This window comes from Erythrolamprus reginae, chromosome 9, assembly GCF_031021105.1.
Source record: "Erythrolamprus reginae isolate rEryReg1 chromosome 9, rEryReg1.hap1, whole genome shotgun sequence".
Lineage (NCBI taxonomy): Eukaryota > Metazoa > Chordata > Lepidosauria > Squamata > Dipsadidae > Erythrolamprus > Erythrolamprus reginae.
This window is the reverse complement of record NC_091958.1, coordinates 26,740,226-26,756,834: the sequence shown is the minus strand read 5'-3', so window position 1 is coordinate 26,756,834 and position 16,609 is coordinate 26,740,226. Positions and strand designations below refer to the sequence as shown.

At 44.1% G+C, this 16,609-nt stretch overlaps 2 protein-coding genes across 5 annotated transcripts in view; one reads left to right on the top strand and one right to left on the bottom strand.

Moving 5' to 3' along the window:
* GARRE1 (granule associated Rac and RHOG effector 1) overlaps window positions 1-8,836 on the top strand; it is a 73,569-nt gene extending 64,733 nt beyond the window's left edge. For 3 of the 4 annotated variants that reach the window (XM_070760651.1, XM_070760653.1, XM_070760654.1), the window contains one exon: window positions 1,536-4,042. In XM_070760651.1, coding sequence (XP_070616752.1) covers window positions 1,536-1,847 — 312 coding nt within the window. In that variant the 3' untranslated portion in view covers window positions 1,848-4,042. Of the gene's footprint in view, window positions 1-1,535; window positions 4,043-5,730 lie in introns of those variants that run through there. The other variant, XR_011559828.1, reaches the window with a different exon arrangement.
* SS18L2 (SS18 like 2) lies at window positions 8,465-15,948 on the bottom strand. The gene is made up of 3 exons (XM_070760655.1): window positions 15,653-15,948; window positions 13,533-13,609; window positions 8,465-11,544 (listed from the first exon to the last, which is right to left on the bottom strand). Exons 1-3 carry the CDS (start codon window positions 15,719-15,721, stop codon window positions 11,454-11,456), a joined length of 237 nt encoding a protein of 78 aa, XP_070616756.1. The 5' UTR covers window positions 15,722-15,948; the 3' UTR covers window positions 8,465-11,453.
* Window positions 15,949-16,609: the final 661 nt, after the last annotated feature.

The window sequence follows — 16,609 nt, the reverse complement described above, 5'->3', positions numbered from 1 at the left end:
GTTTGGCAGGAAAACCATTTGAGTGAGGAGCTTAGATTGGCTGACACCTCTAGAAAACCTTCATTGCAGAAAAATATCCAGCACCATGACAGCTTCTCTGCATTTCCTCCCCTAGCCAGAGAAGGCCCAAAAGAGGAAGCCTTAAATGCAGGAAGGGTCAGTTGGAGGGCAGGTACTAAGGCCAGGGGTGGACATGAGAGGTCGTCTCTCTTGGAAAACCTTCCCAGAAATTCCCCTTCCAGGTGGATGTTTAAAGGGCAGCCCAGGGGCACTTTTACTAGACCATTGTGCTCCGTCCAAGAGAAAGGAAGGTGGCAGGGCTAATATAGAATGATCTTACAAGACAGCATTGGCCTACCTGGGACCAAGATTGTTGAGGGACAGATTTATTTTAGGGTTTCATGCTTTTTTCCCCAGAACTGTAAAGAAATGGTTGAATGAACCATTAAGCAATTAATTGCATGAACAATGATGTGAAAGGCTATGTTAAGAGCTGATTTAAGATCCCGTTAAAGCCAAGAGACGGGATGGCACAGTGGTTAGAGCGCAGTCTTGCAGGCTACTTCAGCTAGCTGCTAGCTGTAGTTCAGCAGTTCAAATCTCACCACCGGCTCAAGGTTGACTCAACCTGCTGTCCTTCTGAGGTGGGTAAAATGAGGACCCAGATTGTTGGGGGCAAGAGACTGATTTTGTAAACTGCTTAGAGAGGGCTGCCAAATAGTGGGGCTATCAAGATCTCCTCACATTTCAGCATCACTCCGTGAGCTGCACTGGCTACCAATTGGTCTCCGGGCGCAATTCAAAGTGCTGGTTATGACCTATAAACCCCTACATGGCTTAGGACAAGATTACTTTCGGGATCGTTTTCTGCCTCATGTATCCCAGTGGCCGGTTAGGTCCCACAGAGCCAGCCTTCTCAAGGTCCTGTTGGCCAGACAGTCACTTGGCGGGGCTTAGGGGAAGAGCCTTCTCTGTGGCGGCCCTGGTCCTCTGGAACGAACTCCCTCTGACCCCTCCCTCCTGGTTTTTCATAAAACTCTGAAGACCCACCTCTGCCAGCAGGCATGGATACCATGAGCCATGAGACTTTCTCCAGCCGATATTATGAATGATTGAATTGGATGAATGCGTATGACTGTATATGGGGTTTTTAACACTTTTAGTAATTGGTAATTTAGATTTCTTTTATATATTGTTGTAGTTATAATATTGTACGCCACCCTGAGTCACTTCGAGAAGGGTGGCATAGAAATCAAATCAAATCATGGATGGATGGATGGATGGATGGATGGATGGATGGATGGATGGATGGATGGATGGATAGATAGATAGATAGATAGATAGATAGATAGATAGATAGATAGATAGATAGATAGATAGAAAAAAGCACTATCAAGCAGCATAGAAGTCTAAATGCTATAAAAAAACAGGGAGGGGTTTAGTTGGGGGAAAGTGCCCATGTCTGCATGCTTGTCCTTTTCCCCTGGCTTGGGGGCTGAGCGTGATGTCCTCAGATGTCCTCCTTCCTCTTGCAGGACAACAAAACAAAAACCTGGCCCCCGAAGGCTCCCTGGCAGCACACGCAGCTGGGTCAGAACATGTCCTTATATCAGCTAAGCAGCCCTGCCAGCCACTGGAACGACACCATGCAGATGCTGCCGTCTCCCGTTTGGTCAGCCACCCACGACTGCCCTCCACCCACAGGGATGGCCTCCCCCTTTGCCTACACCCAGCCGCCTCCGCAGTCGCCACCATTGCCCCTGGCTCAGCACAAGCAGGGGCACAAGGGCTTCAAACCTTTTCTGGGCAAGCACGAGCGTCGGCCATCTTATCTGCCGCAGTACTGATGCCCCCGTTTCCTCCTGTCCCTCCGGAGAAGCCGCAGCCGAGGACCAAAGTCTTTGGTATGATCCGGGTTTGCTTGGTTTCTGTCTGCTGGGTGGGGGGGTTGGGGGTGACAGCTTTGGCAGTGAAGCCTCTCCATTGCAGCCCTTGGCACACAGTGTCTACACAACAGCCTAAACTGTGACCCTTTTAAAGCATACGAAATATGCCCCCGGTAACAAATGGTGACACTCTTACCACAGAAAACACTGTATTTTATAGCTATTTTTTCATATAGATTTATAGTTGCCATTTCTTGCTAAAACAGATTTGAGTATTTTTAAGCCAATCTAGCAGTTTTGCTCAATGCTCATTTTCTTCAGATTTCTAATTGACCAAATTATAAAGTCTTCGCTCCATGACTTTCACAGGCTGTGACAGCTTTTTTAATGCAGTGGTTGTTAATATGCTGCAAACTCTTTGAAACAGGAGTGGAGCAAACGAGGACTGAAAACCTAACTCTTTCCAGTTATCTAGTTTGTGCAAAACAGCTGGAACCACTCAAAGTCTGTGAAAAGTGACCTGGCCAAGCCGTGAGCACCATCCACCTCCATGAAGTCCTTTTGGTGGGTTTATGACACTACGTTTAATACTCCTACATTTGGCCAAAGGCATTATCCATACAGTGCTCCTTAAATATATGAAAGAATAGTTAAAACTGCTTGCAAATATAAGTCTTATTTCAATGCTAGACTTAGTGTGTAAAAACATGAGCTGGCTCAGAAGAGAGAGAACTTAAAACACTATTTTTTATAGTGCTAAGAATTAAAGTACTTACAGTCAATATGTGCCATTAAATAAATGAACCTGTGGAATTAGAAATATCTTCCAACCAAAGTGGATCTGGGGAATGACTGGTGCTTCAAATGGGAGAAAGGTAAATATGTATAGCGATCCCATTGTATATTAATTGAAGTGAGAGAAGTCTTTATAAAACCTATTTAAATTTTCATATTTCATCTTTGAAAGAGTAATTATAAACCACAATATTTTCTGGTATAAAGGTTTTTGACAGTATTAATATTATTTTTATATTTTCTTAATTCATATCATTCTAATACATTGACAAATAAAATGGGTTATTAGTTATAAATACACATAGTTTTTGATGAAGATAAAAGCACATTTAAGTTCCCATTTTCTACAAACTTACATGTGTATATTAAAGATACCAAATTTATATATATATATATATATACACACACACACACAAACACAGCTATATACATATATATGCATATATATATGTATCTGTATGTATGTGTATATATATATGTGTGTGTGTGTGTATATATATATATATATATATACACACACACACATATACATATATGTATACACATGCGTGCGTGCATATGTATGTGCGTATATATATGCATATATATATATATATATATGCACACAAACACTAAATGTTGGGGTGGACAGCATAAAAACCCTTCCACCCTCTGCTTGTGCGCCGTTTGGCGGGCCTAAAATGTTACTCTTTGTGCTGGTTAAGGATGCCAATGTTGCCTGTATTTATGATATGGTCATCTTGTTTCCTGAAATCCCATCCTTACCATGTTTACAGAACTGTTTGCTGTGCATAACTTTACAGTCATGTGCTTTGCACAATCAGTGTGGCTTCTGTCTGTACATTGTTAATGTTCTGTACTTTTCTGCTAAAATGTTGGTGAATTTAAAAGTGATTTTGAGTCTCCTCAAGTATACAATTGAAAACTTGTATTGGACCTAAAATTGATTGCAGTTGTATGTCACAAGGCTTTCAAGTACAGATATATGTTGTGTTGCAATTTCCTATAGAGCATTTTAAGCTGCTGTGGCAGTTGAGTGACAAATGCAAACATTGGCAATTTTCTAAAATTGAAGTTAACTAGTGGAAATGCAGGTGAATCATTTTCTGTCTGGTAGGTGCTGCATCATCCACTGCTTCCAGTTATTCTGAACACCTATAATTTACCCAAGTCTTGGCAAGCAAGGTCTCCCACAGCCAGGCGCAAGGGGCATGGTGCTTAGTCAGGTTATCTTTTAATGCAGTACTTATGTGAATAACTAATGCTTTGGAACTGGAACTGTACCTTTGGTTTTTAATGTTGAAGCACCTGTAAGTAAAAACTACCCTATTTGCTTTATTAAAGATATACCTTTAATAATAGATTATATTGTGTTAAAATGAGATCTATCCAAAAGATAACGAGTGCAATTATGTTGAAAGTTATTCTTCTGCTGAGGCCGAGAAACGTTGGCTGGGCTCCTACTCATTCCAGCAGACAGGGGTGCCCTAGGTGAGAGTAAAATACTTGCTCCTACTGGAAGTTAGGAGGCAGCTCCTACTGCACTGATTCTACAGTTCAATTGATTCAACCTTCCCAAGGCAGGAGTAGGGGGTCTGCCAGATACCTGCCTGCTCCATTATCCACTGCAGGAGCTCTCCAGCCTTTCCACTTTAGTTAAATATTTACTTATTTAATCAAATTTAATCAGGGTGGCTCAGAATAAAAACAGCTACAGAACAATATAAAAGACATTTCAATTTAAAATAATTGCAGCCATCCATACATTTATTTTATATTTTTATTTTATCCCGAAGGATTCAGGGTGTCTTACAATAATATAAAATTACAAATACAATAAAAAAAGAAGTCAAATATAAAGTCTAAAACTATAAAACCCCAACTAAAACCCACAGTTAAACTATCTGATCAGCATACATGCATACTATTTACACAATTTGGTCATGATAGATGTCAATTCATAGCCTCCAGGCCTGCCGGCAAAGCCAGGTCTTCAAGGTCTTGCGGAAGGCCAGTAGGATGGGAGCAGTATGGACATCGGGTGGGGGGCAGTTGATTCCATAGAGCTGGGGCAGCCACAGAGAAGGCCCTCCCCCACAATCCTGCCAACCTGTATTGCTTAGTCGACGGGACTAACTCTGTGAGCTCTTATTGGTCTCTGGGAGGTGTGTGGCAAGAGACGGTCCCGTAAATAGCCTGGCCCTGAGCCGTGTAGGGCTTTATAGGTAATAACCAACACCTTGAATTGTGTCCGGAGACTAATAGGAAGTCCATTCATGGACCGATCTCGCTAATCATCCACCCAAAGTCAATGACCCCAGGTCTGTCGGAAAAGCCAGGTCTTTACAGCTTTCCAGAAGGCCAATAAAGTGGGGGCAGTGCGGATCTCAGGAGGTAGCTGATTCCAGAGTCAGGGCCACCACAGAGAAGGCTCTCACCCGCGGATCCACCAGCCGACATTGTTTAGCTGATGGGACCCAAAGGAGGACAACCCTGTGTGCTCTGACCGGTCAATGGGAGGTATGTGGTAGAAGGCGGTCTCGGAGATACTCCAACCCTGTACTTTATGGTGGATCGTGCTGCTCTCTAAAAATCTCGTAGATCTTGTCACTACCTTGAACACTTCAGGAGAGATCTCAGATGGCTCAGATGGCTCCCTATGCAAGGGCCCTCCCACCCCATCTCTCCTCATATCCCAGGGGGTCTTCCTTGAAAAGCCCAGTGCGGATTCCTTAGGAGTCCTGGTGATATCATCCTTGAGCCCTTGCCCTGTACAAGAAGGGTGCCCCCGATGTGGACCAAAAGGGGAATATGTTCTTTTAGAAAAGGAACATTGACCGCCCAGAGAACAGGTGTTGCTATGACTGGATCTGGATCACTGGATCCGGATCGCTGGGTCTGTTTTTCTGCTTCTAGGTGGGTAGGGGGGGAAGGGAGAGGAAGAGCTGTTGAAGGAACAGGTTTCCATGCATGTCATGAAGAGTCTATCCCAATCCAGTTTCTCACAGTGCTGATCAGAATTTTTTTTATAAAATTCTCATTTCTGAAGGAACCCAACCATAGCCATCTGTTGGAGTAACGTTTTGTGGAACCTAGCCCACCCAGATAGCCAAAGCAGCTAACCAGCCTGCCTCAGACCAGGATATCAGGAACCTTTGTCTTGAAGATAATTGAAGACAGGTACTGCAGTTTCTTAGGAAAATGTTTACTTTTTTTGTAGAAAACCTACACTAACTATTTACACTGCAGCTATCTCTCTAGCAGTTAGTATACAAAGTCCTCACAATTCTCCATCTACTATTCTGTTACAATATTCATCTACAAGTCTTCAGCCACCACAAGCCATACTAATTCACAAGCCGCTCTAAACCATACTAAGCCACAGTAGCTTCAAGCAAAGCCACAAGCCACACCTATGCAAAGGTGCATTATGTATATATACTTTTGTCAGCCAATCAGGTTACATTACAATCGGCATATTCACCATGACTAAGCAGTCTTACAATTCTCTCTCTCTCTCTGCAATTTGGAATATTGCATCAGGTAGGCCCCTTCCATGCCTCTCGGTGGAAAGCAAACTACCAATGAAAACAAGCAGTGGTCCAGATCCCAAATAACAAAGACTTCTCAAGATCTTTTTTAAAAAAATATTTACCCAAATGACCTACAGTACCAGAGATACCTGAACGCTTTGCATAGCTAAATTATATAATTCAAGGCCCTGTATCTGCCCTGGTGATAATAGAAAGGAAAATACTTCTGGAAACTCCAAATCATTGGTCATATCTTTGCCACCAAGGCCATAGAGGTGGTTCCACTGGCATGTTTACAAGGTTTCCCCCCCCCCCCCCGGTGGTATCTCAAAACAAGTTGGATTGGAGTGATCTAGATTTCACAAAAATAAGTCAGTATCAAGAGTCCTCCATTTTTCTTATGAACATACAAAATCCCTTTCAGATTACTTTCAGCCTAGAAACACTTAAGCTTCTAGGACAAATTTACATACATTATTTTGCCTATTCCACGGGACGTTCTTGAGGTGTAAATATCAGGGCTGCCTCTCCTCCTCTTGGGGCTGGCATTGACTTCCAAAATGTATACAGAGACATCAGTCTACCCAATTCTAGGTGACCTCATAAAAAAGCCATGCTTCCTACTTTAAAAAAACCCAAACCTAACACTCCAAACCCAGCTCTTCTCGCCTAGTCTTGGCATAATTCAGAAGAAATATCTGCATCTAACAATGTGCAAGCAGCTGGAAACAGTTTTAGGTAGGTTCTGTCAGATAACAGAAATTATAGGAGTTATCAGGCTAGTGAATAATCTGAATAATCTTGGTTTATGTCCAGGGCCTCATCATGCATAGAGTGAATTCACTCATACCCTGCTTGAGCAGGAGGTTGGTCTTGAAAGAGCTCCAAGGTCCTTTCCAATAAAATAGTCTTCTTACAATGGTGCTGTTTTCCTTCCAGAAAGCAATAATAGTGGGAAAACACGCTCTTATTCCACTGAGCCTTACACATGAGTCCTTTGAATAGTAGATATTTAAGGCTGTAGACAGGAAACCCTATCTTGGAAGTATCCCTGCTCGTTCTAATCACCACCAGTGTTAGTCTTCTGGATTGGGAGATCCTTAACCATGGCTGCATAGGCCACACAAGGCTTCAGGCATACCCTAAAATCTTAGTAAGCTGGAAAAACTTTAGGTAACTCAAGTAGAAACTTGAGTTACCTCGAAATACATTTACTACCTTGACAAGTTCTGTTGATTTTGACAGAAATGGAACACATGTGATAGGTGAAGGTAGATCAAGGGGTAATCTGTCGCAAGAGAAGCTCCAAGTAATTGGGAAGAGGAGGAATTTCAGTTTCTGTTCTTCTTGACAGAAAACACATCTAGGGCTCCTCCAATCCCAGAGGCAGATTTGGTTTAGTTGGTCTGATGTGGATCTGGAAGAATGTAGAACAGGGGCATTGAACTGATGGCATCACATGACGTATCATGACTCTCCCCCCCCTCTTTGTTAAACGGGGTGCACCGTAGCCAATGCGTGAAGCATCCAGCCCGTGGGCCATGAGTTTGACAGCCCTGATGTAGAAGAGTGTAGGTTCTGTTGAGCAAGGGGCTGGACTAGCTGACCTCCAGGGTCCCTTCCAGCTCCTATCCTATCCACAAGTTATTTTAAGAGATCACCACACGGTTCAGAATCTGTTAAATCTTTTCCCACTCTAAGCTAACTGCTGCCTGAATAACAGTATCTTTATGGTGGTATCTGTTAAGGAGTGAGTAGAGTGACCCCCGAGTTATCAAGGAGACACATGTGCAAAGGAAATGTGGAGTTCTAGCAGATATCCAGCTGATAAATGAGTAATGGTTCAGTAATACAATCCAAATACATTAAGTATTCTGAGTGCTAGCAGAGGGGGGTTGGATTGGGTGGAGAGGAATATCTGTCTTATAGTATTGGAAACAAGCAAATAGGTGGAAGCTACAAAAAACATTGCTGAAAAAAACGCAACTGTTCTTGAAAATTACCGTGAACCTTACATGTTTGTCTTTCTCTTCTCTTCATTTTCCATTCCCTTGCTTTCATTCCATCCATTTTTTCCCCTTCTGTTCTCATTAGTTCTCTTCCCAATGGACTTATCATTTTCCCTGGCAGCATCTCCATCCTATTCCCCCCCCCTCCCTTTCTGGCTGTTTCTGCTAGAAAGAGTAAGTGTTGTGTGCATATTGTTTTCCATGTGTGAGAAAGAATGGGTGGTACATGCAGACGGGAATATGCTAATTTAATAAAGGGTGTGCTTTATTTTACAGATAATACAACACTTTGATCCATAGGCCTGCATTCATTTTTTTTACCTTGTCATGTCCATTGTTAGGCTGTGCATTCTGCGGTGTATATTCACTTACCACATGTACATAGAAGCCATTTATTGGAGCATATGAATAGGTAGTGTAGGTTTCATCTGACTATACTGATATGTTTTAAAAAAGCTGTCAGATTACCAAAAAGAGTGTGTCACAGCTATTGTAAAATGGATGTTCAGGCACTGCAGGTGCTATAATGCGCTGAATTTTCAGATTTGATTGAGTTTTATCATCCTCAAATTCAAGAAGTTGCTTAATCCCTAATAAATGATTTTGGAATTTTTCATGCATTTATACAGTAATAATTTTACAATAATTTTAACATGTTCTAATACATTTGTGGATTCCAAACTATAACTAGAGTCACTTGCATTTAGGTTCTAACTTAATATTAGCCACCAGAGAGACTGAAAGGACTAAAGGAGAATTCTTAGAACTAAAAAGAAATTTCCTACCAATGACATCAACCAGTGGAATGACTTGCCTTCAGAAGTTTTGGATGCTGGAGGTTTTTAAGAAGAGATTAGACAACTATTTGTTGGAAATAGGGACCCCGATTGAGCAGGGTGTCGGACTGGAAGACCTCAAAGGTCCCTTCTAGCTCTGTTATTCTAAAAGACATTTAAGAATAGAAACTTTTAGTTTAGTTTTTTTAAGTGTCCTAAATTTTGGAGAATTTTGAAAATTATTTTTAGATGAATTTCAAGAATGTTTAATTTTAAAAAATTATCAAATGTAAACTTAATTAATTTCTTGGAAGAAAAAGTAAAAAATCTAGTCGCAACTCCAATCACTCTAAGATTCAACCTACAACATGAAAAACTCCAACCAAAGCAAAAAAGACTACACCTACAAAAAGATATTGACAAAATTGAACGGGTCCAAAGACGGGCTACAAGAATGGTAGAAGGTCTTAAGCATAAAACGTATCAGGAAAGACTTAATGAACTAAATCTGTATAGTCTGGAGGACAGAAGGAAAAGGGGGGACAGGATAGAAACATTTAAATATGTTAAAGGGTTAAATAAGGTTCAGGAGGGAAGTGTTTTTAATAGGAAAGTGAACACAAGAACAAGGGGACACAATCTGAAGTTAGTTGGTGGAAAGATCAAAAGCAATGTGAGAAAATATTATTTTACTGAAAGAGTAGTAGATCCTTGGAACAAACTTCCAGCAAACATGGTTGGTAAATCCACAGTAACTGAATTTAAACATGCCTGGGATAAACATATATCCATTGTAAGATAAAATACAGGAAATAGTATAAGGGCAGACTAGATGGACCATGAGGTCTTTTTCTGCAGTCAGTCTTCTATGTTTCTATGACTATACCCAAATTGAACATAAGGAACAAGCTACTGTACTACCAGAAGAAATGAACCTGTACCTTTAGAGAGAAGCATGTCACTCATAGAAGAAAACAGCCACCTAGAGTAAATTTCCTGCTATCTAGGGTAGCCCAGACCAGTGAAGCCCCACTGGAGCAATCAATTTCATATCCTCCCTCCTGGGAAAAAGCATGCAGACACCTGGAGAAGGACATCATCAGCTATTCTGAAGAAAAGTAGCTCAGACTTTCCCAAGGGGGAAAAAAAAAGGTGAGTGTTGGTGATAGATTCACTTCTCAGGAGAACCAAATCCGCAGACTGTAGACAGGACAATCCATCTAAGGAGTTACGTTATCTCCTTGGAGCAAAAATCAAAGATGTTGCTGAGAGCCTTACTAAAGTAATCAAGCCCACAGACAATATAAAAAGACTATGAGCAGCCAGGCAAGAAAATTAAGGAGTTAGGAGCACAATTGGTGTTTTCATCAGTACTTCTAACAAAAAGTCAATATCCAATGAGGGAACAAAGAAATTTAGAAATAAATCAGTAGTTTAAGGGATGGTTCCAGAGAACTTCGGATTCCTAGAGAACAGTCTGTATTACCTATGTGAAGGGCTTCTGGCAAGGGATGGGCTGCACCTCAAAAGAAGGGGGGGGATGTATTTGGAAGATGACTGGCTCAGCTAAACCAAAGGGCTTTAAACTACACCTGAGGGGGGAAGGTGATCAATCTCTAGGATTGTTAGTGCCTAATCCCAAAATCAAACCCCAAGGCAACTAACCAAAGGAGGTAGGGAATAATGAGGAATGGGGTATAATGCATTAGATGAACCTTACCCAGAGTGAGTCATAAAGAACTTCTGCTTATACACGTAACACTCAAGGTTTGGGGAACAAAGACTGTGAACTTAAAAGTAATAGCATTGTTACCACTACTCAAACTTGATGGGATGAAACTCATGACTGGAATGTACTATAGGAAGGATATAAATTGTTCAAAAGAAATACAATTCAAAAGAGGAGGTGGAATTGCATTGTATGTAAAAAATCATTACAGAAAGGCATAAAACTAATATACCGTAATAAAAATTACTTAGTTTTATTAGCAGGGAACATTTCAAGACTGCTAATGGATCTAGAAAGAACAACAAAAAAGCCACTTGGAAAACACAACAGGAAATTACCATGTTCTTTGCATCAACTACAGTTTCACTTGAAAACTCATTTACATTTTTAGATTGCCAAATGCATAAGGACATAAGATAATTCCAGATGTTTTAAAATAAATTATAGTCTATAATCATTCTTAGCATAAGGCAAAATGAAGAAATATGAAAAAACTTCTGCCTGTGAAAACTATGACCCCCAAGACTTCCTGCAGTGAAATGTTACTGCAACTGACTTAAATAGCATTTTCTTTTTCAACACCAAAAGACTTTGAACAGTGTTCACTGATCATGCAAAGGCATGTCCTCTTTTACAGGAAGCTCAGTTCTGAGATTCAGGTGCAGCTGACCATCTCTTCCTCCCCTTACTCATTCTCTGTAAATACAGATGTGCTGGGAATGGTATCACTCTGGTGTCTTCTCTATGTTTGGGGAAGGAGATGCATCAGCAATAGTAGCCAAATAAATGAGATTTCTGTGCAATGTGTGCTGGTGCCTGTAGGAAGAAAAACAAAGCAATTAAATTTTCAGAACTGCTGTTCTGATTCCTCAACAGCCACCAAAGATCTCTGGGGTCTTGTCACTAAAGCAAGCTCCATCCTGTATTCATAGGATTGCAGTTGATGCCTAACACTAAGCTGCTTATTTATACATCTAATCACCTGCTTTGATTTCCCAATTTCAGGATAATGTAAGCCAGTCTAGGATTTTAATGATAAGGGTTTTTAGACAGAATTTTTTAATTATTGGATTTGTTATACTGTATATCAGAGGTCCCCAACCGCCGGTCCGCGGACCGGGCCGTTGGGGTTTTCCAGCCGGTCCGCGGCGCCGCTGCCCTCCCGGCAGAGGACATTATGCAGGACAGGGTGGGGCGTTGGGCAGGGCGGGGAGAATCAGGAGGCTCCTTTGGCGGCTGGGGGCTGCCTGGCTTTGTGATTTTGGCTGGGGGGGAGTTAGGAAGGTCCTACTTCTCCCCCCCCAGCCAAAAACTCAAAGCCTATCTGCTGGATACGGGCGATGACCGGGACGAGCGGCGCCGAAGCCGGTGGCTGTTGCAACTGCTGCAAGAGGCTTCCGCGCCGCTCTGTCCCACTCATCGCCCGTATCCAGCAGATAGGCTTTGAGTTTTTGGCTGGGGGGGGGAGAAGTAGGACCTTCCTAAGTCCCCCCCCAGCCAAAAACTCAAAGCCTATCTGCTGGATACGGGCGATGAGTGGGACAGAGCGGCGCGGAAGCCTCTTGCAGCAGCTGCCACAGCCACCGGCTTCCGCGCCGCTCTGTCCCACTCATCGCCCGTATCTAGCAGATAGGCTTTGAGTTTTTGGCTGGGGGGGGACTTAGGAAGGTCCTACTTCTCTCCCCCCAGCCAAAAACTCAAAGCCCATCTGCTGGATACGGGCGATGAGCGGGACGAGCGGCGCCGAAGCCGGTGGCCGTGGCAGCTGCTGCAAGAGGCTTCCGCGCCGCTCTGTCCCACTCATCGCCCATATCCAGCAGATAGGCTTTGAATTTTTGGCTGGGGGGGGGGAGAAGTAGGACCTTCCTAACTCCCCCCCCAGCCAAAATCACAAAGCCAGGCAGCCCCCAGCCGCCAAAGGAGCCTCCTGATTCTCCCCACCCTGTGGAGAAGTGTGGAGGGCTGCGTCACTAAGCTCCACCCCTCCATAACCCCACCCCCATTTGACCAAAGGCCCCCCCCCCCCCCCCACCGGGCCGTGGAAAACTGGTCTAGCTTAAAGCCGGTCCCTGGTGCAAAAAAGGTTGGGGACCTCTGCTGTATATTGTTCAGTTGTTGTGAGCCTCCCCAAGTCTTGGGAGAGGGACGGCATACAAATCTAATAAATTATTATTATTATTATTATTAACCTCCACCTGAAATAGTATTTTGTTAACTGCATGTTGTCCAATTAAATTTCAGTTTAATTATTCTCATCCAGCTAAGTGTAATGGGACTAGCCACAGAACAATGTAACAATTTAATTTAATTATTTAACCAGCACACTTCACGGATGGCAGCAGATAATCTGGAGTATGTGATATGGGTACCCCTCTTCACCCGAAGGTTTAGGCCCATGATGACAAACCTATCGCATGCAGAGTCATATCTGAGGGCACGCGAGGCATGTGTGAGCTGGCAGCTAATTTTCAGCCTTTTGGAGGGTGGTGGAGAGGCCATTTTCGCCATCCACAGGCTCTGGAGGCTTTCCTGAAGCTTGGGAAGGGTGAAAAAAGGCCCAACAGGCCTACTGGAAGTCCAGAGACTTAAGTGAGGCCTGTGCACATGTGTGCCAGAGTGGCGTTTTGCATATATGTCCAGGAGGAGAGCATTGCATTATGGGTATGGGCTCGAGCGCATGCGCCCTTTTAGCACCCGAGCACCTATCAATGGGTTAGGGTGATCAACCTGCCACCAATGGATCCAGGCATGAAAAATGAGTGGGATTTAATCATGCGTCCTTCTGGCAGAATAAAAGTCCTTACTGGAGACATTCTGCGGCTCTTCCTTTATTCTGATACTCCACAATGCAGTGGATCAGCTGATCATTTTCGTCCAACAGCTGAAAATTACAAGAGGCAAAGTTACATACAAATGCAGTTCCTTCTATAGAAAGTCAGCACCCTCCCTCCCTCCTAGAGAATGAAAAATTTTGGGTTCATTTTATGCGGATTCGCTACTTTGCGGGTTTTCAAAGGGGGCTTAAATCCATTGAAAATTTTAAATCCATTAAAAATTCATAAAATTCTTCTACAGTACTAATCCTGTACACAGAAATTCTTTTTTTCACAGGTGGTATTGGAACGCATCTCCCGTGAAAAACTGTATTAAAAAGAGGGATAGAATATTTCCCCCAAAGGAGAAATGGGGGGGGGGTCTTAAGGGAGGCAGGAACCAGGCCCAGTCGTCCTGCCCCCAAGAAGAAACTGAGGGGGACAGCTATCAGAAATGTAGATTTGGTAATCCATTCAGAAAGACTGGTTCAGAGACTCCAGCACCACAATTAGGCCAGGCCAGAAAGGTAGCTAAGATGAGCTCAGACAAAACCCCCAGGACAGTGATGGCAAACCTATGGCACAGGTGCCACAGGGGACACGCAGAGCCATATCTGCTGACAAGCAAGGTGCTACCCTAGCTCAGCTCCAATGTGCATGTGCGTGCTGGCCAGCTGATTTTCAGCTCACCCAGAAGCTCTGCAATGGCATTTTTGGCTTCCGGAGAGTCTCTGGGGAAGTGGGAGGGCATTTTTGCCCTCCCCCAGGCTCCAGAGAAGCCTCTGGAGCTTGTGGAGGGGGGAAAATGGACCTACCAGGCAGTGTTCTCTCTAAATTTTTTTTGGGGTGGGCGGAAAAGTATAGTGTCTGAGCGGCAGTCCCTTCGGGACTGGGCGACACAGAAATAATAATAAAATTTCCCTCTCGGCTTCTGGGCAGGTTTGGAAAACTGAGTTGATGATGATTTTTAAGTGAGCGATTGCTCACCTGCTCAGCTTAGAGGGAACTATGCTACCAGGCCCACTAGAGGTTGGGAAATGGGCTGTTATATGACTCCAGGAGGGGGGGGGCAGGGGAGGTCATTTTCTTCATCTCCAGGCATTGAATCATGGATGTGGGTACTCACACATGCACAATACCACTTGCACATGCACTTTTGGAACCTGAGGAAAACCGCCCTAGGATTTGCATTACCCCCTTTGCCTGTAGCAGTGTTTCCCAATCTTGGCAACTTGAAGATATCTGGACTTCAACTCCCAGAATTCCCCAGCCAGCAAATGCTAAGTTGCCAAGGTTGGGAAACACTGGCCCATAGAGCCATTCGTGACCCCTACATGACCCCACTGGAATACAGAAGGCGGTATTGGTGGCACAGCGGGCAGAGTGCGGTATATAAAGCTGACTGCTGGATCTGCATGTCAGCAGTTCAAATCTCATCACCTGCTCAAGGTTGACTCAGCCTTCAGAGGTGGGTCAAATGGGGACACGGATTGTGGGGGCAATATGCTGGCTCTGTTTAAAAAAGTGCCATTGCTAACGTGGTAAGCCGCCCTGAATCTAAGGAGAAGGGCCGCATAAAAATCGAATAAATAAATCAGCAGGGTACCACTTTTCAAAAAGCATGAAAATGCCTTGCTAGCAAAACTAGAGCCAGCCTTAATTAGCTATTGCTAACCTGTTTGTAAGCAGCCCTGAGTCTAAAGAGAAGGGCGGCATTAAAAAAAATATCGAATAAATAAATAAATCCCAAAGCCCATTTTGTCAGCTTGTCTGTTCTCATCAGGAAAGCGGCCTCCATTTTATTCCCGGCTTGGGCCTGGATTTTCCTCTCCACTTCCTCGAGGTTTGCTAGACGGCCAGGCCGGGGACGTCCTCGTGGCTCCCTCCAGCACAGTCTCCTCAGCCCGGGACCTTCCAATGCACCCCCCGCAGATCGCCTGACGCGGCCGAAGCCGCCCTTGGCACGGTCGCCCCTTCGGCGCCGAGCGCCTTCACGAACCTCCCCTCCCTTCAGACGGGTCAGTGGCAGGAAGGGAGCGCGGCCCACCCGGAGTCACCGGCAGACAAGACGCCGCCGCCGCCGCCCCGAAGAGATTCCTTTCGCCGCTCACCCGTCGCAACGTCTCCTGGTTCACCTCAACTTTGCTGCGCAGGCGCTCTGGCACGAAGACCACAGACATTTCGAGACCTGGAACCTCGCTTTCACGCCGCCGCAAGGACTGCCAGGACCCCCCGCTCCTACGCGCCCATAGGTTGCTCTCTGCGGTCCCGCGCGGGAGGCTCCACCCCCATGGGTGCTAGAGACGAGCGACCCAGTAGAGAAGCTCACCCGATCGGCTTTTGCTCAGCTTCCGGGTACATTCCTCACCATCCCCGCGCGGAGCGTTTGGGTACCTTTACGTCATTCGCGTCGGCTGGCGAGAGGAACTCGTAAATAGGTGTTGTGAGCGCCCCCTGGCGCCAAGGGAGAGAGGCCTGGTTAATTGTCCTCACTGTTGGGAAATTTTTCCTTAATTCCAGGTTGCTTCTCTCTTTGATTAGTTTTTATTCTTTATTTATTGATTGATCGATCGATTTTGTCCAATACACAATGAGGGTTTTAGTGGGTATACACATAGTAAAATACATGATGAAGGTTATAGAGGATATACTCATAGTAAAATATATCTAAGAAAGAATAGAAAAGAAGATATAGTAATACAGTAGAGCATATCAATGAAGAATAGAAGGAGAGATATAGGAATGGAAGAAAGGTATAGGAGATATAGGAGAGCAATAGGACAGAGGACGGAAGGCACTCTAGTGCACTTGTACTTTTCCATCCATCATTTCTTGTCCTGCCTTCCGGGGCTTTGGATAATAAATTTGACCCTTTCTTCTTTCAGGCAGCCCCTCAAATACTAGAATGCTGCTATCATGTCGCTATCATTTCTGCAGCCAAATCCTGCAGCCCCTCTTCATATGTTTTAGTCTCCAGGCCTTTGGTCATCTTAGCTGCTCATCTTTTTTTGAAGTATGGTGACCAAAATTGTTTGCAGGGGGTGAAAGTGGGAGTGGTGCCCCCCCCC